The sequence below is a fragment of the Prionailurus bengalensis genome, chromosome E2 (assembly GCF_016509475.1).
Source record: "Prionailurus bengalensis isolate Pbe53 chromosome E2, Fcat_Pben_1.1_paternal_pri, whole genome shotgun sequence".
NCBI lineage: Eukaryota > Metazoa > Chordata > Mammalia > Carnivora > Felidae > Prionailurus > Prionailurus bengalensis.
The window spans coordinates 55,587,757-55,614,179 of record NC_057352.1 but is presented as its reverse complement, the minus strand read 5'-3'; the positions used below and the strand labels follow the sequence as shown (position 1 = coordinate 55,614,179).

Below are 26,423 nucleotides of genomic sequence, written 5' to 3'. Positions count from 1 at the left end.
TGGTATACAGGGAGATGTCCAGGAGAACTTTCGGAAAGCCCTTAAAGGGAAGGGGCATGTTCTTCTCTGCTCTTCCTCCTTCTGCTGGCGTGAATGGAGACCTGATGGCCAGGGCTTGAGCAGCCTTTTTGGACCACGAGGTGGAAACCTCATGTCAAGGATGACGGCACAGGATAGGAGGAACTAAGATCCCCGAAGACCTTGTCAGTGGGGCTGGAGAGAAGCGCCAACCTCACAGTATTGTTGTGGTGATAAAAGGAACAGCCCAGTACCCGGTGCGTGAATGCTCAATGTATATTAGCTATTAGTACTATTATTAACTGGTAACATATTAACATTAATACCAGCGACAATCTACCGTGTGTGGTTTCCTGGAACCTGGTTCCCTCCTGGAAAAGCTGGCCTGTCAAGTGCCACAGGGTCCTTGGTCAGCTCCACCGGCTAAAGTTCTTCATCAGGGAGGTCTAATCTAACTGCCTTCTTCCCTCTACCCAGCCCCACAGGAGAATAAAACCAACTCACCGTGGACTTGGAGGGCAGTGTTAGCCTGGTGGGCCCGCCTTTCCTTTGCTGCAACAGAAACCGGACTGATGACGACCCGTTCTTTCCCCTGGGCCGCCAGCCTGCACACCCCCCTCCCCGTTGACATCACGCACAGCGCCATTTTATTTCTCGGCGGCAGAAGGCCACGTGGCGGTCTCGGTCTCGGGGACAGACCCCGAGACAAGGTGCGAACACAGCCGGTTTATCAGAGAGGGAATCCCCAGAAACGCCAGCAAGGGAGTGGGCGAATGAGGCGGCGAAGGCCCCTCAGGAAGGGAGCGTTAGGGTACCGCTACCGCTGGGGGTCCTCTGGGAAATGGTGGAGAAGTCATGTCTCAGAGGTGTCCCACCTGTGCGGAGAGGGAGCTGGAGTATTTATACACCGTCTCCTATCGGCCGCCGGGTGAGAGCTGCTCCAGGAGACCGGGGAGGTGTGAGCTCACCACCCCTCTGAAGCCCAGCCCTGGTGCACTTAAAGAAGGGCCTGTGGGATATGGGGAGGGAGGCAGTGGCTGCCGCGCAGGGCTCTGGGGTGAGGCAGGATGCGACTCCTGGCCAGGCCCCGTAGGAGCTCCGGGACTTTGGGGCAGTGACCCGACACGTCTGTGATCACCTGGAAAGTGGCAGGTGGTAGCCCCGACCTCTCCGGGTCTGGAGGAGGACTCGCGGGGACAGAGGCCCGTGCAGGTGCGGGCGGGGGACCCGGGCTCCGTCCCCCTGCACCCCAGCTGTGCTCTGGCGGGCCCGGCACGTGCGCCCCAGAGCCGGGCCGGGGACTCACCAGCTCCTTCAGCTCTCGCTGCCGGTCGCACAGCTGCTCGTACATGCGCTTGCCCACGCCCGTGCTCTCCAGGGTTGAGATGATCTGCAGCTGGGTGTCGTTGTTGTCGATGATGTTGTACTCCAGCATGAGGCACAAGATCTGCCCGAGAGCAGCGGAGGTGCGTTACAGCAGGGCTGGTCCTTGAAGGCACGGAGGGCTGGACCTCAGCCCGTGCCAACAGCCCCGCGCGCCACAGGGAGGGGTCTCGGGTAAGCTCCGCGTGCTCCACGTGCCCCGAGATCTCATCCTGCAAACGAGCAACCACGCTCCCCCTTCGCTGTCCTTCTGGCTGGGTGACCCGGGCAAATCACGTATCGCAGCTTCCCGTCTGTACAACGGGAACATTCGTGCACAGCCAGCTGAGCACGGAGCAGGCTCTCGGCAAATGCGGGAAGAAATGATGCATGCTAGGACCTCAAGGGTTGGGAGAGAGCCCAAACGACAGGGCACCTCTTTCCATCCCTAGTTATCCCCCTGTGCCTGGCACATGGTTGGTGTGCAAGACAGGCTCAGAATGAAACTGGAGCCCCGGAGGACATCTGCAACACACTGCCTCCCAGAGCCTTGGGGAGCCGACGCGATCTCTGTTCTGAGGCCCTCTCGCCCAGGATTAGCATGCGGGCAGCCCTTTCCGGCGACTTCTCACTTGCCAAGCAAAGCCTGCCCGGCCCAGGCCCTCACAGCACGGCTCACCTGCCTCCTGGCTCCCTGCTCACCCCCGTCCTGCAAGTTCCCTGCGCAAGCATCTCAGTGAACCTCCGAGATGCCCACCGGGGCCTTTGGGCACTTAGGCTCTTTGGGCCCATCCACCAAAATCGCCAACCCCTTGACTCAGCCATCCTGACCTCCTCTGTTCTTCCTCACCCCTGCTGTGGGGCCTCTTGTTGACTCCTTGGCCCCCAAATCTCACTGGCAGGGACGCTCTGGGGCTCAAGTTCTCTGATGCTCTACCCACCGAGAGGTGTTCTAATCCCCGTCACCGTGACTACCGGCCAGCACTTCTCGTGGGTAGGACGTGGCAAAGTGCTGCTGCCTGACTCTGGGGCTGCACCGGGAAGAGCAACATGGCTTCTGCCATCCTGTCTGTGGACAGTGGCTCTGGGGGCCCCAGGCTTCTGGGGACTTTAGGATGAGGCAGGGGGGACCTGGGCCAGGCGTGTGCTCCCCCAGGCTGCTTCATAGACAGAGGCCTGGAGTCCCAGCTGGCCCGGTCTCCTCATGAGAGACCCAGGGTGAGAACCTGTCAGCTGAGCCCAGTCACCCCCAGATCCGTGAGCCAAATAAATGAGTACCATTGTTTTGAGCCCCCCCACCAGGGTGGCCTGCTCCACAGCAATAGACAAATGGGCAGAAACCTCCCCTGATCATAAGTGAAAGGGACCAACTGTGACAGGTGGCGGGGGGCCTCTCGCTCCCGCTCGACTTGGGAGAGGCCGGGCCACACCTACCTCCTCTACCGCTGTGCTCCCAGCTGCCCTAACAGCTCTGGGCTCTGTAAGGTGCCCAGTGAACAAAGACGAAGGACCGGGCAAGACAGCAGCCTTGCCAGGGACCCGGGCCAGCTCCTTACCTCCACCATGGTCTGGTTCCCCCTCAGCGCCAGGAGCATGCAGGGTCCCAGCTTGTTTTCCGCCAGGGAGAGCAGGAATTTTTTGGTCTTGTAACAGGAGCCCATGAGGATGTGCACCTATGACGGGAGACAGCCCACGTGAAGGGCAGTGACCACAGTGGGGCTGTGGCCCGAGATGCCTGCCGGTGGCATGCCGGAAGGATTCCCCACACCCTCTCTGGACACCACATCTGAAAAGACCATCAGACCCCCCTCTTCCCACCGACAGGTGCTCCGGCGTGGATGAACCACGGGGATGTGGTGCTCAGTAAGCCGATCACAAGGGACAGATCCTGTAGGATTCTGCACACGGAAGGGGCCTGGGGTGTCAGATTCGGGAAGTGGAGTGGTTGCCAGGGCAGGGGTGGGACGGGGAGTAAGTGTACAGGGGATACGGTGCCACCACACGTGGGACAGAGATCTGTAGGGAGCCCTGCCTCCCCTTCCCAAGCGCCCTATGAGCTCCACAGGTGCTCAGTGATCACCTGCCCCAGAAACCCAGGAACTGGCAAATTCTGCTCCACCTGGGCTACACGCGGGGCAGACACTAAGGCGACGGTGTTTCTTTCCGGTGTCTCTGGAGGTGGGTCCCGAGGGCCGGGGCCCCAAATGCCTAGTGTGCTCTCCCCCTTTGTGCAATGGCAAATGCCCTTCCACAGTTGGAAACGGCAGCCTCATCAAGGGGACCGCTCCTGCCCCCTGTGTCTCCATGGAAACGCCGCGTTGCTCTCTCAGGGGCTGCCTGCCTCCTTTTCCGCGTGTATCTTTTCCGCTCCATCGTTAACTCCGGCACAGACGCAATCTCTCAGGTGGGGAAGCTGCCAGCCCCCCGGGTTCTTCCGCACACCGAGTCCCCGCCACACAGGGTGGGGGACCGCCGGCTGTTGCCGTGGTGAAGCTGTGACATCACGGGAGCCCTCGTGAGTGTGGAGGTGGGGTGCACTTCCAGGATGCACAGGGCACTCAAGAGGGACTTGTCAGGCAGTGGGTGAGGAGTGGAGAGCCAGTGCGTAAGGAAAACGATCTAAAAATAAGTCCCTTTCAAGAAAGCTTCCAGAGGCAGCGCCGGATCTGTCGTCACTGCGGAGAGCTTCGCGAGCTGGCCCTGTTGGATGGGTGGCCCAGCAGAGAGAAGACCAACCACAGCTGTCACTTCTGGGCGGGCCGTGTGCTAGGCCCTGGCTGGGCGCCCTGCCTCCGTCACTGCAGGCGATCGCATCCGAGAGGCCGGCGCTCCACTCCGTTTTACAGACGAGGGGGCGAAGCGAGGGCGCAGCACAGAGGCCCCCTGAATCCTGTTTTCTCGCCGCTGGGAACACGCTTGGTCACAGAACCCAGCTGGTGTTGCGAGCAGGAGGGACAGCTGAGGTCACTGGCCACCTGGAGGACAGTCTGTGCCCCCCGTCAGGAGACGGTCACGCTGCCCCTGGAAGGGCAGGCTCTGGACAGCGTGGGCCCCATCAAGGGAGGGACCTGGAGGCTGAAAGCCTGTGTGACCTCAGGTAAGCCACGGCACCTGTCCGGAGCTGCCTCAGCACAGGCGTGTTTATGGGATGAAGTTGAAGACCTAGAAGAAACAGGGCACGTGCGGTGCCCAATACAGTGTCCGGCACGAAGAAAGTACTGGAAATCGCGGCGGGTGCCCAGTTGTGGGTCTGGTGACGTCAGACCTCTCGTCTCCCGGAGGAGATGGTCATCCTGACCTTGACTTCTCATTGCAAAGGTCGGGTGAGCTGGTGGGTCTGCAGTGCCTTCTAGAATCTCTGAGCACTCTGAGCCCTCAGCAGCTCGACCTGATCTCAGCAGCTCGATCTGAACGTTGCCACTACGGTGAGCTGCGTGAGCTCGGGCAGTGAGCACCGCGGGCTTCTGCTGCCTGCCTGGAAAGTGGGGTAACACTACGTGTCACCTCCCGACGGAGCCGAGTGAGATGGGGCGAGAACAGGACTTTCGTGCCCTCGGTTTGGTGCCTGCTCGGGTGAGAGGCAGAAAGCGACACTCCTGGTCACCGTCTTCATCACCATCTTTCTCTTTGGCTCCGATGCCATCCAGAAATTCCCAGGCTGGCCACTGCCGGACCGGGACAGTGCTGGCGCTCATCAGGCGGGGCAAACCCGGTCCCCGCCCGCAGTGCCCACTGACAGTCCCGTCCCACGTACCATGCTGGCGAACAGCTCCCCGTCATCATCACAGGCCACCCCTCCGGGGCTGTACAGCTGAAACCAGCCGTCTTTGCCGGCCCGCACGCTCAGCAGGCATGAGTGTACCTGCAGCAGAGAAGGGGCACAGCAGTCAGCCCCATCCCACAGACGAGACCAGCTCCCACAAGTCCCGCACTTAAGAAATCCGTTTAACGTCTACTCCGGCGACTCCGACCTCCTGAATTCCACAGAAGGCCTGTTGGGAAAAACCGTGGCATCTGTAAACTGGGGAACACTAGCCGTTCCCCATCAGCTCCGCGGGACGAAGGGCCAGGCCTGGCTTGGTTAGCTGCTCTGAATAGAAGCAAGTCTGTGGACAGATCAGGGGGAGACAGGCTCAAAGCTACTGCTTCAACTCAGTCCCCTTTTCTACGCCTTTTTCCGGGCACAGCACAGGGGGCAGCTCTTTTTCCTCTCTTCTCTCTCTGCACCTCTAGGTCCTGACTCCTGCTTTCTGCCCTCAGCTCTCTGACCCTCCTCTCTCCTGCTCTCTCAGGACATCTGCCCCCTCCACCACGGGGGGTCTGCCTGCTGCCCTGGCTGTGTGTCCTCTGAGCCACCTTCTGAGTCTTTGCCTCTCCCTGGAAGGTGCTCTGTCCAGAGGAGGGCGGTTTCATGCACATGCACCGCTCTCTGTGGGTCTCAACTGCTTTCCCAGAGTTCCGCGTGTGGGTGGGTGGGTGGGCGTGTGCAAACACGTATGTGTGTTTGGGAGAAATTCCATCCACATCCACCCTACTATAGCTGCAGAAAGAGAAAGAGAGAGAGAGGGAGAGGGAGGGAAACCAAGGCCTTTGTTTCTTACCTCCTCTCTGTCCTCAGAAGAAACCTGATAGAAGTGGCCAATCGTTTCCTTCAGGAGTGAAGGAAGGACAATTTGCTGCCAAAAGCCACTTACTTACAGATATTCAATTGATCACAACCCACACACAAGTGAACAGAAAACAGAGGCGGGGGGGGGGGGCGGCTTTGACTTCTTTCCCTCTAAGTCGGAAATATATCAAATGTTAATTTGTTTACTTCAAAAAATAGCGAATCAAGAGTATGCAACTCTATTCCGCAAATGTATCAAACGGTTTAGAAGTCCGGCTTCTTTAGGAGGCAGAAGGTGGGAGGGGAGAGAGGGGACGAGAAACAGAATCAAAGGAAGAGGTTCAGAGGAGCCCGGAGCAGGGCCTGGCGAGGAGAGGGGGGGCGATGCCGGGCCTCTGCACCCCACCCCTCTGCAAGACCGGCCTGGCCCCTCGCTCACCAGTCCCCCGGGCCTTGCGTATGGTGCGGGGCTCGGAAAGTCTCCTCCCAGCACTTGGCTCTCCTTCTCCGCTCTGGGAAGCAGCTGGGACCACTTTTATTCTTCAACTTCAAAGTTGGTGTTTGAAATAAAGGCTCACTTTCCAGGGGAATTCTGGGAATCTGTCTTCACATGCAGCGAAGAATGGCTTAGCGTAGCCCAGACCTGCCTAGCTAGCATTTCCACTTTTCCCACTGCAGCCGGGGAATGCAGGGGCTTGGAATCAGGGCTTAGAATCAAGGTGTTCTAGAACTATGTTTCACCGTGGGGCCGGAAGAGAATATATTCTGGCTCTGTTAAGAAGAAGGAATCCCGGGGCGCCTGGGTGGCGCAGTCGGTTAAGCGTCCGACCTCAGCCAGGTCACGATCCCGCGGTCCGTGGGTTTGGGCCCCGCGTCAGGCTCTGGGCTGATGGCTCAGAGCCTGGAGCCTGTTTCCGATTCTGTCTCTCCCTCTCGCTCTGCCCCTCCCCCGTTCATGCTCTGTCTCTCTCTGTCCCAAAAATAAAAATAAAAACGTTGAAAAAAAAATTTAAAAAAAAAAAAAAAAAGAAGGAATCCCTTTGTCCTCTGCCCATCCTTAACCCTCCGCTCTGCTGGGGGTCTGTCCCCACCTAGAAGCCAGGTCCCCTCATCACACCCCAGGATCCATGCAGCTGGAGAAGGGGGCTGTGAGCTCCTCGGGGCAGGGCCAGTGGGAGTCCCCCTCATGTCTGCAGCCCCGCCTGGCCCCACCTACTGAACAGGCTCTGGAGGCAGACTCCCTGGGTTCGAACCCTTGCCCTGGCCAGGTACCAGCTGCGTGGCCAAGGAGATGTCACTCAGCTCCAAAAGGAGGGTAATTCTGGTGTTAAATGGGGTTGACGACAGACCCACTCGTGGTTGTGGCAAGGACTCCAGGAGAAAACGCAGGTGCCCGACACAGGGTGAGCGCCTGACCAAGGCCAGGTGTCTCTGATGTCCCTGATGCAGTGGATGGAGGAACCCAGGCCACCCGAGTCCTTGCTCACGAAGCCTCAGGGGGAAAGCTGACCTCTCCCTGAAGCCCAGATACGGGGGGCAGGGGGTGGGCAGAGCAACCCTGCAGAGGCCCTCAGCCACCATGCCCAGGAAATGAACCCCGGCTCAGAGCCCGGCTCAGATGTCTTCCCAGCTCAGATGTCTTTGCTGGCCTGCGGATGTCAGAACGGCAGGGCTAAAGAGGGACCAGCACTACCCTGGAGCTGGCTGGGAGCCCCTGTGCCAGCCCGCCCCTAACAAGGCCTGTGCTCCAAGAAGAAACCACCAGCTGGTGGCAAACCACCTCTGGTTAGCCTGAGTTTACAGTAAAAGGCTGACATCATGGGCCAGGCACCCCCACCCCCCGATCACAGCGGTGGGGGGGGGGGGTTGGGGGGGGAGTGGCGGTTGTGTTCATGCTCCAGGCCAAGGAGCCTTTGTACAGTGTTCTGAGTGCCTGTGGGAGACAGAGAGGCCCCGACAGAGCCACAGGAGGCTCAGGGTGGCCCACAGGCATCACGCCGTAGCCCTGACAAGGTGCCTTCGAGAGGCAGAGTGGGAGGCTCACCTCTTGTCGCGGGTCTTCGGCAAACCTCTGAATCACGTACTTCAGCTCCCTGAAAGAGACAGGGTGGGGGCGGAGTCATTGCCAGGGTCCTGGCTTGTGTGGATGGTGATGGGGGCTGAGGGGAGGGCCGGGGCGGGGGAGCTGGCGGGGTCAGGAAATCCCTCGGGCAGGCCTGGCTATGCACGTGACCAAGAACGGGCTGGAAGGAGGGCTGGCCGCTGAGCACGGCCGCGGCAGAGGACATTCGCACCGGAAGGAGGTGATGAGGAAGGTGGCCAAATACTCACTTGGTGAACTTCTCGTGTGCGAGGGCTCTGTAACAAAAACAAAGGGAAACTGCAGTTAGCGGGGGGGCTTTCGAAACCCTCAGTGATCCAAAGATCTTCCTCTGGGGACGGTGAGGCTTTATGTCTGATCCGAAAAAGGAGGAGGTTGAGAGTGAGACAGGGACATTCTGTCCCTCTTGGAAACTGCGAAACAAAGGCCTCCTTGGACGCGGCCAGGATCCTGGCGACGGGAGCATACCGAGCCCCGCATGGCCCGGGTCCCACACCTGTGGGTGCTGAGCAGGTGTCTATGAGCACGTGCACGCGGGCACCAGAGACCCAGGTGTGTGCACTAATTGTTCCACCATTAAGGTGCGGCTGTGCTAATTATCGCCGTGCATCAGAGGGGCATCTGGGGATCGTTTTCCAAGCGAACTGCATCATGGGCCCACTGTCACATGTGTCCCCGGGGCTACGGGGACAGCGAGCGCAGCCAGTGACGCTACTGCTCTTTGGAGACAGCCGTGGCTCTCAGGAGTCGGATTTCTCCGGTCTTGAGTCCTGGGGGCCCCAGGGACGGGCCAGGCCAGCAAATGGGGCAATTACCAGGTATAATGTCCCCCTCGGAGAGCCGCATTTCATAAACACAGGCTCGTTAATCGGCGCCTGAGAGAGCCCTGAGCTGCCTCCTGAGGCCTGGCTTCTCCACATCTGTCAAAACAGAGACCTGGAGGCATTTTAGGGCCTGGTTATTCAGACAAAGCCTTCTCCGCAGGCCATTATCCACTAGACCGTTTTCTCCCTATTTTCCTGCGATAAATTCAATATTGGCATAAGGGCTGGCAAGAGAGAGACGGGGAGGGTCCATTTCTGGCCCAACTCACTGTGGAACACAAGCTAATAATCGTAATGGGCGCAATAAGAGAGCTTTCAGCATATGGCGGCATGGCCCAGAGAGCAATTCCACGGGCGTTATCTCCCGATTTTCGCTGTGGCCACCGGAGAGAGCACAGACAGGTATTCCCGTTCCCACCTGAAGCAGAACAGAAGCTGCTAACTCCCCTGCACGGAGGCTCGGTGGGGAGGGCTTTGTTTGCCTGCTTGGCTCAGCGAATCCTCGTGTCGCTGCCATGAGGTAATCTCCCCATGTTCCGGAGGTGGGGGGCCTCCCCGGGGCCTCACAGCTGAGGACCAACCTCTCCATCTCCCACTACCGCCCGCGGTGTTCTCGGGGTGACCGGTGGACCACTGAGGTCAGAGACCGGTGTGGGACTTACTCTTTGGGGAATGGAATGGGTTGAAGCAAGCTGGCCAGAGACGGTCTCCAGTCATCGTAGTCCGACCTAGAGAGAGAAGGGGAGACAGTCAGGTTCGGACTGTGGCCAAGGACGGGGCGGGGGTCTGGCAGGGACTTGCCAACCGTGCTCCAGCCACCTCCCGCCTCCAGGGAGCTGGGAAGATGAGCGGCCGGTGTCTGCCAGCCTGACAGACAGAACCCGTCCAGAGAGTTCCTTCAGGCAACCGAAGGGGCCAGCCATCTGGCTCCCTGGGGCCTCATCCCACCTCACCTCTGCACCCAGGTTACCAGATCATTGTTCCTTCTGACTTGTGAGTTATCAGGTTGAAATCCCAACCCTGGCACCTTAGAACGTGTCTGTGTTTGGCAACACAGATGCAGTGAAGGTGCAACGAGGCAGTGAGGGAGGGCCCTGACCCAGTGCGACCAGTGTCCTCGCGAGAAGAGACCGGGACAGATACGCACACGGAGGCAAGACTGCGTGAGGACACGGGAAGAAGGAAGGTGACGGCAGGCCCAGCAGAGAGGCCTCAGATGAAACCCATCCCGCCCACGCCATCATCTCAGAGTTCTGGCCTCCAGAACTGCGAGAAAACAGGTTTCTGTTGTCAAAACCACCCGGTGTGCGTAATTTTGCTGTGGCCGCCCAAGCGGTCTGGCCCGGGGGGCTTATGAGGGGAACGCAGAGGTGTTCTCATCTTTGTCCAGAACCCGGGGGCAAATTTGTAGACTTACTCATATAAAACATAAAAATGGCACGCTATTCGTTTGCAGTTTGGGGCAACCCTCCTGATTTATCAGTTACTTCTACTCCTCTGTCCAGATGACAGCTTTTTTCTCCTGAACAGTCACTGTTAGGGGCGCCTGGTGGCTCAGTCGGTTGAGCGTCTGACTTCAGCTCGGGTCATGACCTCACTGTGCGTGAGCGTGAGCCCCACATCGGGCTCTGTGTTGACAGTGTGGAGCCTTCTTGGGATTCTCTTTCTCCTGCTCTCTCTACCCCTCCCCTGCTCACACACACTCTCTCTCAAAATAGATAAACTAAAAAAAAAGGTCCCTGCCAATGACGGTGATGATGACGGTAATGGAACAGACACCAGCAGCTGCGACCTCGCCGGCACGTTGTGCACATACTCCTTCACGGCCGAGAACTTCGCCTGTTTCTTCTTCACGGTGAAGATCAGCCTCACTCAACAGAGGGGAAACTGAGGCTCAGAGAAGTTAACTGTGCACGCTAACACAGCTGTGGTGGATGGGAGATCAGATCCAGGCCTGGCTCTCGCCAGCTCTGACAGACGGCAGCTGAGGCTTTGGCTGAGGCCTCAGGTGAGGCCAGGCACTGGAGGGTCCCCCCCCACCTAGGGGCCGACTGTGCCAGAACAGGGACATTTGGCATGAATGAGCATGACAGCTGCAATGTGCTGAGAGAGCACTCACTGCTCAGACCACGGAAACGGCCCCACGACCACCACCCACCGCGAATCTGTATTACAGGCAGGGAGTGGCTGATGAGCTGGCAGGGTGACCGCAGAGAGAGGTCCCCAGAAAGGAAGCAAGAGCTGCTGGAGGCCGCTGCGGAGTCGGCAGGGGTGCCCCACACACGGTACCAGCACAGCCGGCCCCCCGGGAGCCAGCCGGGTCAGGGGCAGGGGAAGGAACGTGTGGGACATGGCGGTGCCTCAGCCTTTACCAGGAGCCATAGCGTTCACACGGGTCCCGTTTAACGCTCACAGACGCCCCGCGAGACTCCAATTACGACAACCCATATTGCAGGAGGAAAACAAAGCCCAGAGATGCCTCATATTTGCACAAGTCACCAACTGGGGGTTTGGGTTTGACCTCAGGTGCCTCTGGGGCTGTGACCTCTGTCCCTGCCCCGGGTCCCCCTACTTCTCTGGTTTGGGGGACTCTGCCAGAAAGCAAACCCAGGGGTAGCCAGTTCTCGCTGACTGTGCTAAGCCGGGCGGGCACCTCCGAGGTCCCAGTGCTTTACCCCTCACACAAGAACCGAGGCCACTGGAGCGGCCCCGCCTGAGCCGCAGACGGTCGGGGCGCCCAGGTGCCCGCACCCTGGGAGGGGCTGCGTCTTATCTCTGCACCTGCCATGCCGGGCACCAGGCCAGGCAGACGGCTGGTGCCCAGAAGAGGACTGCTGAGCTGCGGCCCTGGTACACGCGAGAGAGACGTGGCCAGGGTGTGGGGGTTCACTCCCAGGTAGAAGGAAATGTTGTCAAGCGGGGCGCGTGTCCCCAGCTGCAAGCTTGAGTGTGCAGTCTGGCCCGGATCCTGGCAGGAGGGGGCGCTACACTTGGACCCCTACTGACGCCTGGCGGTGCCCCCAGGAGGCGCCGACGGTGCTCGGACCAGCCCGGGCAGAGGAAAGGACCCAGACCGGAACCGTGGTCCTACGGCCCTGGGACTCATTTCCATTTAGTTCTCATCATCATCCAGTGCTCCTCTGCCCCCCACCACCCCGAGGAGCTTTCTCGACATTTGTCCCTAATCGTTCTCCCGATAGACCGTGTGTCTGTTTATATGCTGTGTGTCTGCACTTCACCCCAAACGACAGTTACGGTCTTCTCACCCCCAGGAGCCGGCACCGGCCCCCACCAACGACACATGGTTTACAGGAGTCCTGGGCACGACCCTTTCCGGCCCCGCCTTCCTGCAAACAAGCCAGGGATAAAGCGGCAGCCTTCAGGACCCAGCTCGCACCCTGGGGGGCTCTGAGGAAAGACTCAACACGCGCACAGAAAAGAATCCCCAGAAATGCCTGGTGGCCTGAGGTGAGTTCTAACAGTGCCGCTTTGTGGGGCTTTGTTAAGCACTTATGAGGCCGCGCACCGGGCACAAACTTGCTCCCTGGCTCCTCGGGACGGGCACTCGAGGGTGACAGAGCTATCACACCCACCTCACGGGTGAGACAGTGAGGCCCACCTGAGCTCACACGGCGAGGAAGTGTGGAGCCGGGATTCACAGCGGGGTCCTTGGACTGCAGTGCCCAAGGCTGGGTGCGAGCTCTGCGTGCCAGGTGGCTGGGCACAGGGAGCCCAGAGGCCCGTCACATGTGCATCAGGATGTGGAGACCCTTCTGACCCCATCCATACCTGTGTGCTGCTCTTTGGGGGGGACTCAGTGACCTTCATGTCTGGCTTGTCTTCTCTCTGAACCCCTCCCCCCCCCCCCCTCCCCCACCGGATTCATGGTTTCCAGAAACTCTAAAACAGGAGCGAATGCTTTAACGGTGCTTGTCGTGGGCACAGGCTATTCTAAGTGCACACGGATTGGCCCACGTGTGCCCCAGACACCTGCTGAGCTGGATGCACCCGCCACCCCCATTCTATAGATGAGAACGCTCAGTGAGGGCCAGCGCCGGCCGTCACACAGCTGGTAGGAGCTGGGACTTGAACCCAGGAGCCGGGCTCCCACATCCGTGCTCCATCAACCGAACGACACGACACCCCGTCTCCCGCTTACATCTCTGCAGGAAGGCAACTTCCCTCTAGGGAGAAAGGCACTCCTGGTTATTCTTTTGCTTAAAAAAAAAAAAAATGTTCTACGTAGAAATACCATTAAACAGAGAAAACTCCCAGGAGGCTTTAAACCGCTCATAATTAGTGGTTGTCAGAGGCCACGGAGCTGGGGCTGTGCCGGGCGTGAGGCGCACGCTGGGCTTCAGGGCAACACAGCCCGCCCCAGGGTCGCTCCTGGACAGAAGGGGGCATCGACAGGCCCGTTCCGTGGGGCACTGTGCGTCACCTGTGTTCCCAGGCCCACAGCTCGGCCTCCTGCCGGCTGCACTGTGGCAGCTCACACGGGGCTGAGCGTGGGGGCCTCGGGCACGAGGAGGGAGAGGGCAGCAGATTTCCTCCCTCGCCTCGGCCAAGCCAGTTGCAAGTCTGCGGTCGGCGCCTGGCCCTGCTCCAAACGCCCAGGTCTACAAGTTTGGGGGTACATGGCAGGTGTGTCGGGCAAAGGCTGGGTGCCCAGAAGCTGGCCAGGCCCGAGGGGTGGGCTGTGGGCCCCCCGTGGCCAGCAGAGCACCTGCCGTGGGTTTCCGGAGAGCAGGGCCAGCCTGGCCTAGGATCGGAGGGGGATCAGCGACCAGGCCCCAAGCGGCCTGACTGCCCACCCCCAAGAAGGCAGCCAGGCCTGCCCCGTGCTCAGGGAGGAAAGGGACACGAGGTAGCATTAAGTGTCCTGCAGGCCTCCGATGAGCCCCAGGTGTCACTCCCCAGACACTTGGTCCTGGCATTAATGGGGCCCGGGCTGGCTCTAGAGAGGCTCTTTGCTCCCAAAGAGATCGGACAGCCGCCAAAGGCCACGGAGCTCACAGGGGGAGAAGCTGGAGTCGTTGCGCAGGAGGCCCAGGTCTCCCGCCTCACGCCGCGCCGCGCGGATGGTCTGAGGCCAGACGGCTGAGAAGTTCCCTTCTCTTGCTGTGCTGGGGGTGGGCGACACCAGGGACAAGGGGGGCAGGTGAAGGGGTGGACCCAGGAAACGGGGACAGGGTGGTTCCCAGGACCTGGGGCAGCCGCTTCGGCCTGGCGGAGACGTGACCTACGCCCCGTGAAGCCGCAGGCCGACTTGACAGCTGCCGCCCGAAGCAGAGCTCTGAGCTGCCCCGCAGACCAGACGCTTCCTTCCAGCACACCATTTCCTCCCGATTCACAGAGCTTCTTCGTGGCACGGGGAGAACGCGACCCCGGCCGCACAACAGGAGCTGACGCGCCAGCCTGAGCCCTGAGAAGCCGCAAGGCCCGGGCACACTGGCCCGGACGGCCCCCAACCCCAGGGTGGGGGTGTCAGACTCCAGCAACGCTCACGGACTCGGTCCTGGCCCCACCGTCACGTCCCGCCTCCCTGCCATCCCTCAGCCTGTGGGAAGCCATTTCAGCCATTCCTCGTGTGACAGGGCTTGCAAGCCCCCGATTGGTCCCCTCCGGGCACCTCGCGCCTGGCGCGCACAGTGGAGCTGCGGCCTCTGGCTGGGGCAGCTCCTTCCCAGGCAGGACCACCCTGGGCGATGTCTGGAGTTCCCGTGTCCCCTCCCCAGCTCCTGCCTTCTACGTTCTAGTGACGCCTCCCAGTCATCGGGACGACCCCACGTCTGTCTGCATTTTCCCTTAAGGCCCCTGAGGATAAGGCATCTTCTGCTTACCTCCAGCCCACCAGGGCCTCTTCCAAACCCCGGGTTTTTGCAAAAGAACAAACAGCCAGATTCGAGCTGGTCAGAGAGGGTGGATGTGCCCACCTCTCCCTCAGGACGTCTGCTCTCTTCTCTTCCCGGACGGAAGAGCGGCCCCTTGCCTGTGGCCCCCCACCGGGTGCAGCAGTTCTCCACGCCCCACCCCCCCAGGCGGGCAACGTCACCACTGCCAGTAGTTGGCGCCACTCAGATCCAGAGGGACTGAGGACAGGAAAGGAGTTGGGAGCCCTGGCGTTTAGCGTAGAGCCTGGCCCGGTGGACGCGTGCGGGGGGCACTTGGTAACGGGATGCCCGAATAGATGCGTGAGTTGGACACAGTTGCCCAGCAGGTTAAGAGGTGGACTCCAAACTACTACAGAGCCGAACCTGCTCGGATTTCCCTCCCGAGTCCACATTCTTTTCGTCGTGCCACCCGCCCGGGCCTCAAAAGGGTAAGGCTGGCCTGCGCTGGGAAAAGTTTTCCTTTTTAAGGGTCTCCAGGGAACTTCTCGTGGTTTATGTTACTTTTCAAAGGTGTCAGATTCCAACAATGCACACGCCTTCCTCTGGGAACAGAGGGCTGTGGGCTGGACTGGGCTGGGCTGCCGTCACTCTCCGGGAAGAGCAGTGCCTGCTCCGGTGGATGGGCCAGGCCGGGCCCCGGCTCCAAGTACGGCTCCCGTGGCCCCGACAATGCCCTGCTCAGAAGCCCCGCTCCACATTAGATCGTCTACACTTCCCCTCCCTCACGTAACTCTGACTGAGGAGTGTGCTAGTTGGGAAGAGCAGTGCACTTTCACCAAGAACCAGAGCTGGGCCGGCAGGAGAAAGGCCCTACGTCACGACACGCACCGTATGGACAAGAAAACCGAGGCCCAGAGGAGCCAGGAACGCGGCCTGCAGCGCACGGCAGGCTAAGTCAGAAGGCCACGGGTCCTCAGTTCTCAGACCACACATGCTTCTTGCGATCTGTGTGCTGAATGCCTCACTGGGGCTTTCTTCCCCTCAAAGCGCTATATAATCGGGAACACACCTCACTCCCAACGGTGTCTTGAAACAGAGGAAACCCCGTTATACCCAGAAAGTGCGGTAACTCCCACTGGCCTAGCGTCTGTGCCTATAAGGTGCCCAGAGAACGTCCCGGAGGCAGGTGTAGCTCGGAGAGGACACGTAACTCGTCCAAGGCCACAAGCCCTCCTGGCACCCACAGCCCTGGACTCAGCAGTCTGGCTCTGACTCTGCGTCATTTCCAACGTGTCACCCCGTGGAGCTGCAGGGGTTTGTGGGTCCGGCGTGTCTGAGGGCCTTGGGTGGGCCAGAGTCGCAAGCAGGCAACAGGGTCAGAGAAGGGAAAGGGCCAGGAAGAATTTGGCAGGTGCAAATTGTGTTCTGAGGCGCTGTCCCACCCCAAGGTGAAAAGGCTTCTGGAAACATAAACCAGCTTCGTGGAGACCCTCAGGCAGGGGTGAGGTGCTATTCCGGGCAGTGGTCAGGACCGCCTCCCGGTGGGCAGCGCCCGACACCTGACACCCCCTCCGCCCCCTCCCCAAGCCCTGGTGGCTACACAACGCTGGCGGACAGGAGGCCTAGAAGCAGACCAGGGAGAACAGAGTCCGCATTCGTGAGCATGTTTGTGAAGAAGGAAAAAAACCGTGTGTCAGCTGCATGATGAAACACAAACCCCTGACGCTTAATGAGAAATCGGAGTCAGGGACGGGGCCAGAAGGCCTGGGGTTCCAGGTGCTTGTGGAAAACAGCCAGAGGAAGTAAGGGGCCGAGAAGAGTGCAGGGCGTCTCTGGCCCGGGGGACCCTGCCTCCACCAGGGCGAGGAGGAGACGTGGGTCGCGGCTGACCTATCCCCCGGGGGGCTGACTTCTGCTCTTGGGAGCAAGTGGGGACTGCCCCTGCCTTAGAGAGACGGACCTGTGTTCTCAGCAATGCCCTCCGAGCAGAACCTGGAGTTTCCTTTGGTTGGTGTGGGAGTGTGAGGAGGTCGCTAAAAGTGGCTGTGCCCTCAGCTGGCCTCTGCTGCTAGATGCTGAGGCTGGCGCTGACCCTGGGGACCTGGGGAGGCCTCGCCCTCCCTCTCAGGGGCCAAAGGAAGGACAGAGGAAGTGCCTTCAGCTGGCCTCTGCCACACCCGAATTCTCTCTTCTTCTCTCAAGCCACAAGAAGCCACTGTAGAACTTACGCGTGTGTATGTGTGTGTGTGCACGTGCATGCATAGGTATGTGTGCACACAGATACCACAGGCCTTGGTTGTGCAGCACGGGGGACACCCCCAGGTACCTCCCAGTCCAATTCTCCGGCTCTCCAGGCAACCGAGAGGCTGTCCTGCACTGTCCAGCCCAGGAGCGTGCTCAGGGCAGCAATACATCCGTGAGTGAGACACAGCACGCCGTGCGGAGTCGTGTAGGCACAGGGACGCGGTGAAACCCCGGCAGCACCGACCAGGTCCAGGAGCCAGGCGTCCCCTGGGATTGAGGGGCCCCGGTGCCCGGTCATTAGGCACCACACACTGGTCGGGGGTAACCACACAGTCGTACCCATATCATGATCCCTCTGAAAAGCCTCCCACCCTCCAGTGGTTGTGCCTGGAAATGCCGGGTCTGGGACCCGGTCCTGAGAGCGGGGCCAAGCTCTGTCTGAAGAACAGGCCTTATGGGAGCCACACAGGGAGGCATCTGCTGGGGTCTCCGGACCAAGGGGGGTCCCTTCCTTCACCTGCGGATGCAGGAAGCAGGTGCACGACACTGAGGTGGGTCTGGGTGGTTCACGTGTGAATGGCAGAAGTGGAAAGACCCTCAAGGGTCAAATATTAAGACCCCCTCACTGTAGAGCCGCACAACCGAGGCTCAGGGAGCGGGAGGACTGGGCCCGAAGTACCCGGCTCAGAAGCAGCACCGACCGCAGCAGAACCGGGTCTCCTGTCTGCTTCCCACTAGCCAGGCCTGCACGGAGCTCATCGGCAGGCCACACTCCATCACCGCCCACCGGGCCAGGCCGGGTGAGGGGCCGGGACTTGCCGAGAAATACACGCAGGCACACAGAGCATGCACAGATCACACGATACAGAAACACAGTCACAGGCTAGCTCACGGGCGTGTCTGCACACACACACACACACACACACACACACACTCCAGCCTTTGTGCACAAATGGTCATACCCACATGTGTGCACTCACAGCCCCTCATCCCTGTGCACTTACAGGCATTCAGGCACTGTGCATTTACACACACAGGCACGCTCAACACACATATCGGCCCCTATAGAATGATCCATGTACATCCCACATCCACTTCTATATGCAGACACACACACACACACACACACACACACACACACACTCAGGCGACCCCCTCCCACTCACACGCTCATAGACACATATGGGCACCCATGTGCTTGTGGACATCCTGGCAGCTCTACGCAGACGCTTACACACACGTTCTCAAGCTCATGCACACAGCCTGCACAAGTGCCCAGACACTCAAGCATACACGAGCCCACACACCCTACGTACACCCCCCGCATACGCACACACTCTCACGCACAGAGCATGTGTTCAAGACGCATACATACCCGAAATCTGCACCCGGGGCGCCCAGTCACGTTTACACACACCTCAGTACACACACACACACACACACACACACACACACTCAGCACGCTCGCCCTGCAGGCCTCGGACCAGCAGGAACGGCTGCACTCGGCCGCGCAGCCAAGTTCCCCTCTCCCACCCTGGCGGTGACAGGCACGCGGCGGGGACACTCACAGCAGCTTGAGGATTTCCACGTAGCAGCCGAGCGTGCGGTCGGCCTGGGGACCCAGTTCGATGCTCATGGTGCTGCAGGCAGGGCTGACCATGAGGCAGTCGATGAGGTTGGGCTCGCTGTCATTGCCCGCGCTGGCCGTCAGTGCCGGCTTGGCAGTGCTGGTGTGTTCCACCTCCACGTGGATCTCGCTGGAGGCCACGACCACGGACTTGAGCCGCGCCTCGGACAGCGTGGCTTCCTGAGACACCAGGTCCGGGCTGGGGTGCAGAAGGCGCAGAGGTAAGGTGGGCTTCCGGTCACAGGGCTGCTGGCAGCCGTTCCGGATCTCCTTCAGGCTGGGGGAGTTGTCACGGCTGCGGGGCGAGGCGGAGAGGGTATGTGAGAACCGTGCAAGCAACAGTCCCGAGCGCCCCGGGCTCCACCCCAGGAGCCCCCGGAGGCAGTGCTGTGAGCTAGTGCTGTCATGTCCCAGCCCGCGAGTGAGCAAACTGAGGCTCCGCCTGTGGTTTGCTCCAGGTCTCAAGGCAGGGAGGGGTGGAGACGGCATCCACGCTCAAGCGTCTGTCTTGAAGGCTCCCGAGGCAGTCCCAGCTTCAGGGGGGCATTCAACACACACGTGATGGATGAATGAGTAAACGTCAGAGTCTACGTGATACCACAAGGCCTTGGCGTTCACCTCCACTGCAGGCCTCCCCGGGCCACCCGTGAGATCCACTAAGTGCCTGTGCTTCTAGCTGCATCCTGGGGCCAGCTGCCCCCCTCTCTCCTGGGGGCAGGCCCAGACCCCACTTCTATTGCCCGTCCCTGGTCAGGTGATGAGGCTCAGCATCCAGCTCCCCTGGGAGCCCACTTCCCAGGTGGATCCCAAACCCCAGAATTCTAGTCGCGTGCAGTCTGCGGGTGCCTCCAGCCCACGGCATCAGCCCTGCCCTTGGCTGAACCCGCAGCTAAAGCATCTCCACCGGCCTGGAGGGATGATGCTTGTTAACAGGGGTTCACTGAGAAAAGGCCTCGATGGCATCACTGATGTCGTATTTGTGTGGGAAACACTGGGCCAAACACAATGAAACTAGGCCTCTATGCGGCAGGACTTGTCAGAACCTTGAGGCTGGTTCAAGCACCTCCACACTGGGTGCTTCCAAACATTACCGGGAGGCTCATTAGAGTGAGGGCAATTCCAGCAATGGGCTTCCTTTGTCGGTGCGGCTGCGCTAAGTGCTATCACAGACCACCTTCTCAGATACGTCTGAATGGCCGGCATTACCGTCTCCTAGTTCCAGGTGACGAAAGACACTTCTAGAGGTCAAACGGTCTACCCCTGATCCCATGGCTTGTGGGTGGAGGGGGCTGGAAATTGAAGCCAGGTCTCGGACTATAAATCCCTGGCTCCTCACCACCACGTGGCTTCTAAGATCCCATGTGGTCCTGTGCCGATCCCCCTCCTCCAAAAAGTCTTCCCTGATTTCTCCCCGGTGCCATCTTTACCCTTCTGCCCCCAGAGGCCAAGCTTTCCACCCCTGGCCGGATACAACATCCCCCGGGGGCACTTCTGAACATCCTGAAGCCCAATTCGATCAGAACCTCTGGGGTGGGGTCCAGACACCAGTAACTTTCCGGGTTCCCCATGTGTGCGGTCAAGGTTAAGTCCACTGCTCCGAGGCACTCAGAGAATGACGGCATAACTGCAAAAGGTCACTCGTCCAGGCCCTCCCTAAATGTGCCACACACACGTGTCCCGTGCTTGCAAAGACAGCACACGTTCCTTGTGCATAAGCCCTGCGCTGAGCATAGACCTCAGACCCAATGCACCTGGAGGGCCTAAATTTACCCAGCATGGGGCACAACCAGGCCTGAGCCGAGCCCACCAAGGATGTTTGATAAATACACTTTAAACTTTGCTAGGGAAGAACAAAACCCATTAGCTAAAGTCCGAGAATTCAACAGTTGATGGAAAATTGTGTGTGGTCTGGGGTGGGGGGGGGCGGCGGGCAGTGTAACTGTCTCCATGGGCTCAGAGCTAATTTGCTACCCAAATACTCAACACTCCATTTCCCTGTGTTTGCCTTTACTGGGATTTAGGAGTGGATTTTCAAGGCTGTTTGGCTCAGAGCGGGTGATTTTCCAGCAAGCTATGCTAACCTGGGTCAAGTTGTCTGTTCTTCAGTGAGTACATCATGTACCCACCGAGAGCGCTGTGGACAGACCCACAGGGCTTTATCTTCCAGGGACTGACCGCCAAGGGTGGGATGGACCTGAGCCCGGGAAAGACCTCGCAGCACCGCAGGCCTTGTGGTGACTTCCTGGAGGGACTAACAGGAAACTACTCCAGGCTCCAAGGGGGCTGGGCCGCTTTGAGCTGGGGGCTGGGACCCACCTCGCCCTCCCCTGGCCTCCACCCTGGGCCCCTGGTTGTGATCCGCCCACGGTCAAGCTTGCCCCCTCCAGTCCATCCTCTGTGCAGCAGCCAGGGGGGACCTGGGAAACTGACATCTCGTCAAGTCCCTTCTCTACTTAAATCCTATCGGAGACCCCAGGGCTCTGAGAAAGAACACTCCACAACCCAAACACAGGGCCAGCTCTGCCACTCCAACCAAGTGTGGTCCCCGAGTAGCAGCCTCAGCCTTACGACGAGGCTGTTAGGCAAGCAGTCTCAGGCCCCGCCTGGGACCTGCTGAATCTGAATCTGCATTTTACCACGACCCCCAGGAGCAGCTCGGCCTGGCCTGGCCATTCTCTCCAATTTCCCCTTTGCTTCTCTTTTCCTCTCTGCTCGTCACACCGTTGCCCTCCCTTCCTCCCCTGCAGTGGCCTTCACCAAGGAGCGAATCACCTACGGACTCTGCCAAGAATGCAAATTCCTGGGCCCAACTTGCAAATGCTGTGTCCAGGAGTCTGCATTTTCAGGAAGCAGCCTGGGGATTCTGAGGCAGGTGTTTAAGGACCACAGATGGAAAAGGTGACTAATGCCAACCCTACCTGCACCACCAGGCCTTTCTTTGCTGTTTTCTCTGCCTGGATCAGCCTGTCCTGCCTCCTGCCTTGCTGGCAGAGCCAGGAGCTCTCAGCTTAAAAGATCACCTCTCCGAGGGATCCCTCCCTCACCTGCCCCTAGAGCAGGGGTTCTCTGCCCTGGCCACACACTCGACTTGCCTGCGAAGTTTAAAATTAAAAAAAGAACAAGAAATAAACAATGCCAGGGACATCCCAATTAAATCAAAATTACAGCGGATGGGACCCAGGCACCACCCCCCTTTTTTTTCTTTTTTATGACCCATAAGCTTGTAAACGTGCAACAACAACTTGCCAGGAAAAGGGAGCCCTGATTGTGGCATCTGCCAGCGTGAATGCTCCCATCAGGACTAACTCCAAACCACCAAGGTGCCACCACTGAGTACGGGGCTGGGAAGCGATGTGCTTCCAAACGCGGGAGGGCTCCGGCACACCCTGGGCGTAACTGAAATACGGTACGGTCAAGTACGTAAACCTCAGGTGCAGGGCTTCGTGAACTTCCACACGTTCCCACCGGCCACCAGATCGGGACTCCTCCCCCTTGGTACCACTGACACTCGGGGCCAGATTGTTTCCCGGGGCGGGGGGAGGAGGGGCATCCTGCACGTGGGAGTATGCTGAGCAGCATTCCTGACTTCTACCCGCTGGATACACCCAGCACCCCAACTCCGGCCCAAGTCATGGGAGCCCCAAATGTCTCCAGACACTGCCAGATACGCCTGGGGCGTCTAGACGGCTCCCGGTCTCAACTGGTTCTCAAACCACTGACCTAGAGCAAGATGTGAAACACTTCCAGGAACCCAGAGGTTTCTCTCATGCCCTTCCTCTAACTCCCCACCCCAAAGGTGGCCATTCTCCTGGCCTCTATCACCACAGATTCCTTTTGCCTATTCCTGAAGTTCCAGGAAAAAGAATCGCACCGTATGTATCTTTCAGATCTGGCCTCTTTTGGTCAGTTTTGCATTTGTGCGATTCATTCACAGTTTGCTCGTTCTGGTTCATCCATTCTTGCCACTCTCTAGCGTTCCTCTGTGTGAACACACCCCAAGCGTCCAACCATCCTACTGCTGAAGGACACTGGAGAGGAGGGTGAGGCAGATTTGAGTGAGGAGCAGTTACAAATAATGCCGCCAGAACATTCTCGTACGTGTCTTCTGGTGGCTATGCCAAAAGCTATACGGAGTTGGGTCACAGGGTATATGCGTGCTACGTTTATGTTCTGATTGTGTAAACCTTCCCCAGCTGACTGATAGCAGCCAGGGTTCAGATTCCCCTTCACAGACCATGTTAATTATGCCTCTGGCTTCCATCATCGCAGCCCTGACCAAGGCGTACCGTGACTGCTCCCTCCCTCCTCCCCTCCCTCCCCCTCCGACTCCTGCTACACTGTCTGCTCTGAAAGGGCAAGGGCTCCGTCTAGCTCGTTCACCTAGGTGCCTGTGGCACCTGGCGCGTGATGAGCGGTCACTAAACGAGGGCTGAGTGGGCAAGAGAGACGAAGGCTGAGGCACCCGAGCAGAGCTTCGAGGACACAGAGGGAAAATTCTGGGAGATGCTGTTTCCTGCTCCTGCCTCCTCCCAATTCCAGGCCAGGCATCTGCCGCGTGGGCTCAGGGAGGCCGAGATGAGTCACAGGCCTTTGGAGGAAAAGGAGCCTGGGAGTGTGTGGCCCTCCTAGTACTCTCTTCCTGCTTCCTAGGGTGGCCCGAGTTGGCAATGCACTCAGATCGGCTCCAGAACTACAGTGTGGAGGTCAAGGGTGGGAGACCGTCCATGTGCACAAGGATGCTTAGGATAGTTGTCCGTTGTCCAAGCCATGCACTACCCTTTGATCTCCCGTGCGTGTGTGTGTGTGTGTGTGTGTGTCTTTTGGTTCTAACATAACACGCTGTAGACACAGAACAAGCACTTGGGACTGACCGGCATGACATCTTCCTGTTCTGGCCCCAGGGACACTATTACCTCCTGAACAGGGAAATGAGTCAAGATTGGACAGGTCCCCTTTGAATATCAGGACCTAGGGCTAAGGACATGAAAAATAGAAATCCTCCCTTCTTAGGCCCTGTCATAAGAAAATATACCCTTATTAAGGGTTTGTGGCCCCTTCCCCAGGAGCTCAAAGTACATTGGTTGTTTTACAAGCCTCACTTGTCCAGATTTTCAGTGTCTCAGAATGCCCCACCTTCTTCTCTTTAAACTTTTTAAAATGTTTACTTGTATATTTTGAAAGAGAGAGAGAGAGAGAGGGAGAGAGAGAGAGAGGGAGAGGGAGAGAGAGAGAGAGAGAGAGAGAGAGAGAGAGAGAGAAAGAGAGGATCCAAAGCGGGCTCCACGCTCATTGTGGAGCCGATGCAGGGCTCGATTCCACGACTGCGAGGTCATGACCTGAGCCGCACTCGAGTCAGACACTTAACCGACTGAGCCACCCAGGTGTCCCTCCACTGTCTTCTCTTTAGGGGCTGAAATTTATTCCTGCTATGTCCCCAGCTCTAGCTAGGCCTAGTTTGGTGTCCTTGGAATCGTGCAGTGTACCACCTGAACAACTGGACAGGGGAGCTACAACAGATGCCACCTGGTCCCGCACATCATATCCTCTCCAACGACCGGAGAGGTCACTGTATAAAGCTCTATACAAACTCATGGCATCTGCGTCACTGTGCATCCCAAGAGCGAGCCTCAACCAGGAAAGAATGGAAGCGGTAAGTAACCACCACAGCACCATCATCTCTCAGGGGAATGACTGTGAGACGTGTTCCTCGCAGTCTCCTGGGAAGTCCCAGTGGGGAACGCACGGGTGTCCGCAAGGGTCGTCAGACTCCACCGCTGTCCTCGGGTCCCCTCCCTGAGCTCCTAGGGCTGCCTCCCTCCTAAGCTGCTCCACCCAAGCCCTGGAGGACCCGAGGCAGTGTCCTATCATGCCTTTTTCCAGTCCTTCTCTACCACGTGGGCTCTGTTTCCGTGTTCTCACAGCCTGACTCCATCCGGCTCGGTCCTGACCACTGCACGTTATCCCCCCAGCAGCATCTGACACTGTCTCACACACAGAGACGCTCGGGAAACACACGCAGACCCTGGGCAAAATGAAATCCCGTGTTTACAAAGTGAAAGGGAGAAAACTACTGCCAGCCCTTGTGCACACACATGCACACACTCACGTGCACGTGCGCACACACCCGACACGGCCCCTCACGCACACCGCACCTGTGTGCACACACTCTCTCTCTCACACAGTGAGAGCCTCCGCGTGCCAGATGTGCCAGGCGGTGAGAAACCTTCAGAATAAAACACTTGTTCCTAAGGCCAAGTCAACACAACAGCCTTGCAGTTGCCAATGTTGATTCACAGTGTTTGCGTTTCTGGTAACATCCCCAGGTCCTGGTGGGTTCTGGGCCTGGCAAACGACAGGAGGCAGTCCCAGCGAACGCCACCCCACATCCCCGGCCGGGTCAGGTACAGGCCGCCCTCCCTGGCGACCCGGCCCTTCAGTGTCCCCATCCGAGGGTGGAAGCGTGCCCCCCCGACCCCTGCAGGCTCTCCTGGTGGTGGCGACTGACCTGTTGATGAACTCTTCATAGCAGGAGTAGATGGCAGCCAGGCACACGGCCACCAGGTTGGGCAGGACCCGGGGGTGGGGGCAGTGCCCCGTGGGGCCGTGCATGCTGGAAGAGAGCAGGGGGCAGGGTGAGCTGGCGGCTGCAGCGGGGATGCCCACGCAGGGAGGCGGGGGAGGGGGAGGGGGAGGGGGAGAGGGTGGCCCAAGCCCTGTGCCGGGTCCTGGCTCTGCCAGGCGCAGGCAGCAGAGAGCCAAGCTCCAGGCCACGGGCTCGAGACCCAGGGTGCCTGGGTTCAAGTCCAACTAAGCAGCCTTGGCAAATCACTCGCGCTTTCCACTCTCCACGTGCTTAGCTATAAAACGGGGACGTGGCCTCCTCTTCAGTGGGTTACAAGGACCCACTTTTTCTAACCCACGGGAAGACTTGGCATATGGCGGTCCTACGTCCCGAGACAGTCATGTCTGTGCCTGGGGGTTCTGGAATAATCATTCGTGATACTGCATTTCACTCCCCAAAGTGGCCTGCTTTGAAAGAAAAATTATTACAGTCACCCTGGCCCAGCATGGCGTCTGGGGCACATTTGCTAAGTCCTCCCTGGATGCTAGCTATAGGTATTTACCATGGCTATCCCTGTGCCTCAGTTTTCTTATCTGTAAAGCGAGGCTAACACCCCTCTCCCAGGGCTGTTCGGTATCTGGGAATAACACCCATAACATTCCTGGAAAATCACCGTGGCCCCCGGAGGTAAGAGAGGCCTAACCTGAAAAAATTTCACAAACCATAACTGGGTCCTGATAAAGGGACCCTGAAGCCACCAGGGCTCCTCCAGAAGGACACTTCATTTGGGTTTAGAAATTCTTCGTGAATTCTAGGTGAGTCTATTTAGGAAACGCATAGTTTCAAAACCGGCTTAAACAGGCTGCTTTGATTTTCTTAAATGATGAGAGGAGTGAGGACAACTGTCGCGAACATTTTCGTCACATCCGCACAGTTCTTGGCGTTTACGTGGATTAGCTCACGGGGTCTGCACATGAACTGGGCGAAGCGCCCACTCTGGTTCTCAGTTTGCAGAGGAGGAAACCAAGGCACAGAGAGAAAATTTAAAAGTCAAAGAAAAAGCAACCCCACTCCTCCGAAACACTGGAAGGGAGTAAGAACCAGCATCTCCGGCTTCCTCTTGCCCAAGTTGGGGAGGTGGCTGTGCAAGTCCCCAGTGATGGCTCTGCAGGGCCTCAGGGGTATTGTCTCCTTACACACTCAGTGCTTCTAGACCCAAGGTGGACCCACGGAAATAATCCT

General features: G+C 58.9%; 1 protein-coding gene across 3 annotated transcripts in view; it reads right to left on the bottom strand.

The window, feature by feature from the left end:
- LOC122494513 (c-Maf inducing protein) overlaps positions 1-26,423 on the bottom strand; it is a 235,114-nt gene that overhangs the window by 7,727 nt on the left and 200,964 nt on the right. For all 3 annotated transcript variants that reach the window (XM_043599750.1, XM_043599753.1, XM_043599752.1), the window contains 9 exons: positions 25,125-25,229; positions 18,561-18,914; positions 9,577-9,642; positions 8,321-8,347; positions 8,034-8,082; positions 5,135-5,242; positions 2,937-3,053; positions 1,325-1,465; positions 523-570 (listed from right to left, as the gene is read on the bottom strand). In XM_043599750.1, coding sequence (XP_043455685.1) covers positions 523-570; positions 1,325-1,465; positions 2,937-3,053; positions 5,135-5,242; positions 8,034-8,082; positions 8,321-8,347; positions 9,577-9,642; positions 18,561-18,914; positions 25,125-25,229 — 1,015 coding nt within the window. The remainder of the gene's footprint in view (positions 1-522; positions 571-1,324; positions 1,466-2,936; positions 3,054-5,134; positions 5,243-8,033; positions 8,083-8,320; positions 8,348-9,576; positions 9,643-18,560; positions 18,915-25,124; positions 25,230-26,423) is intronic.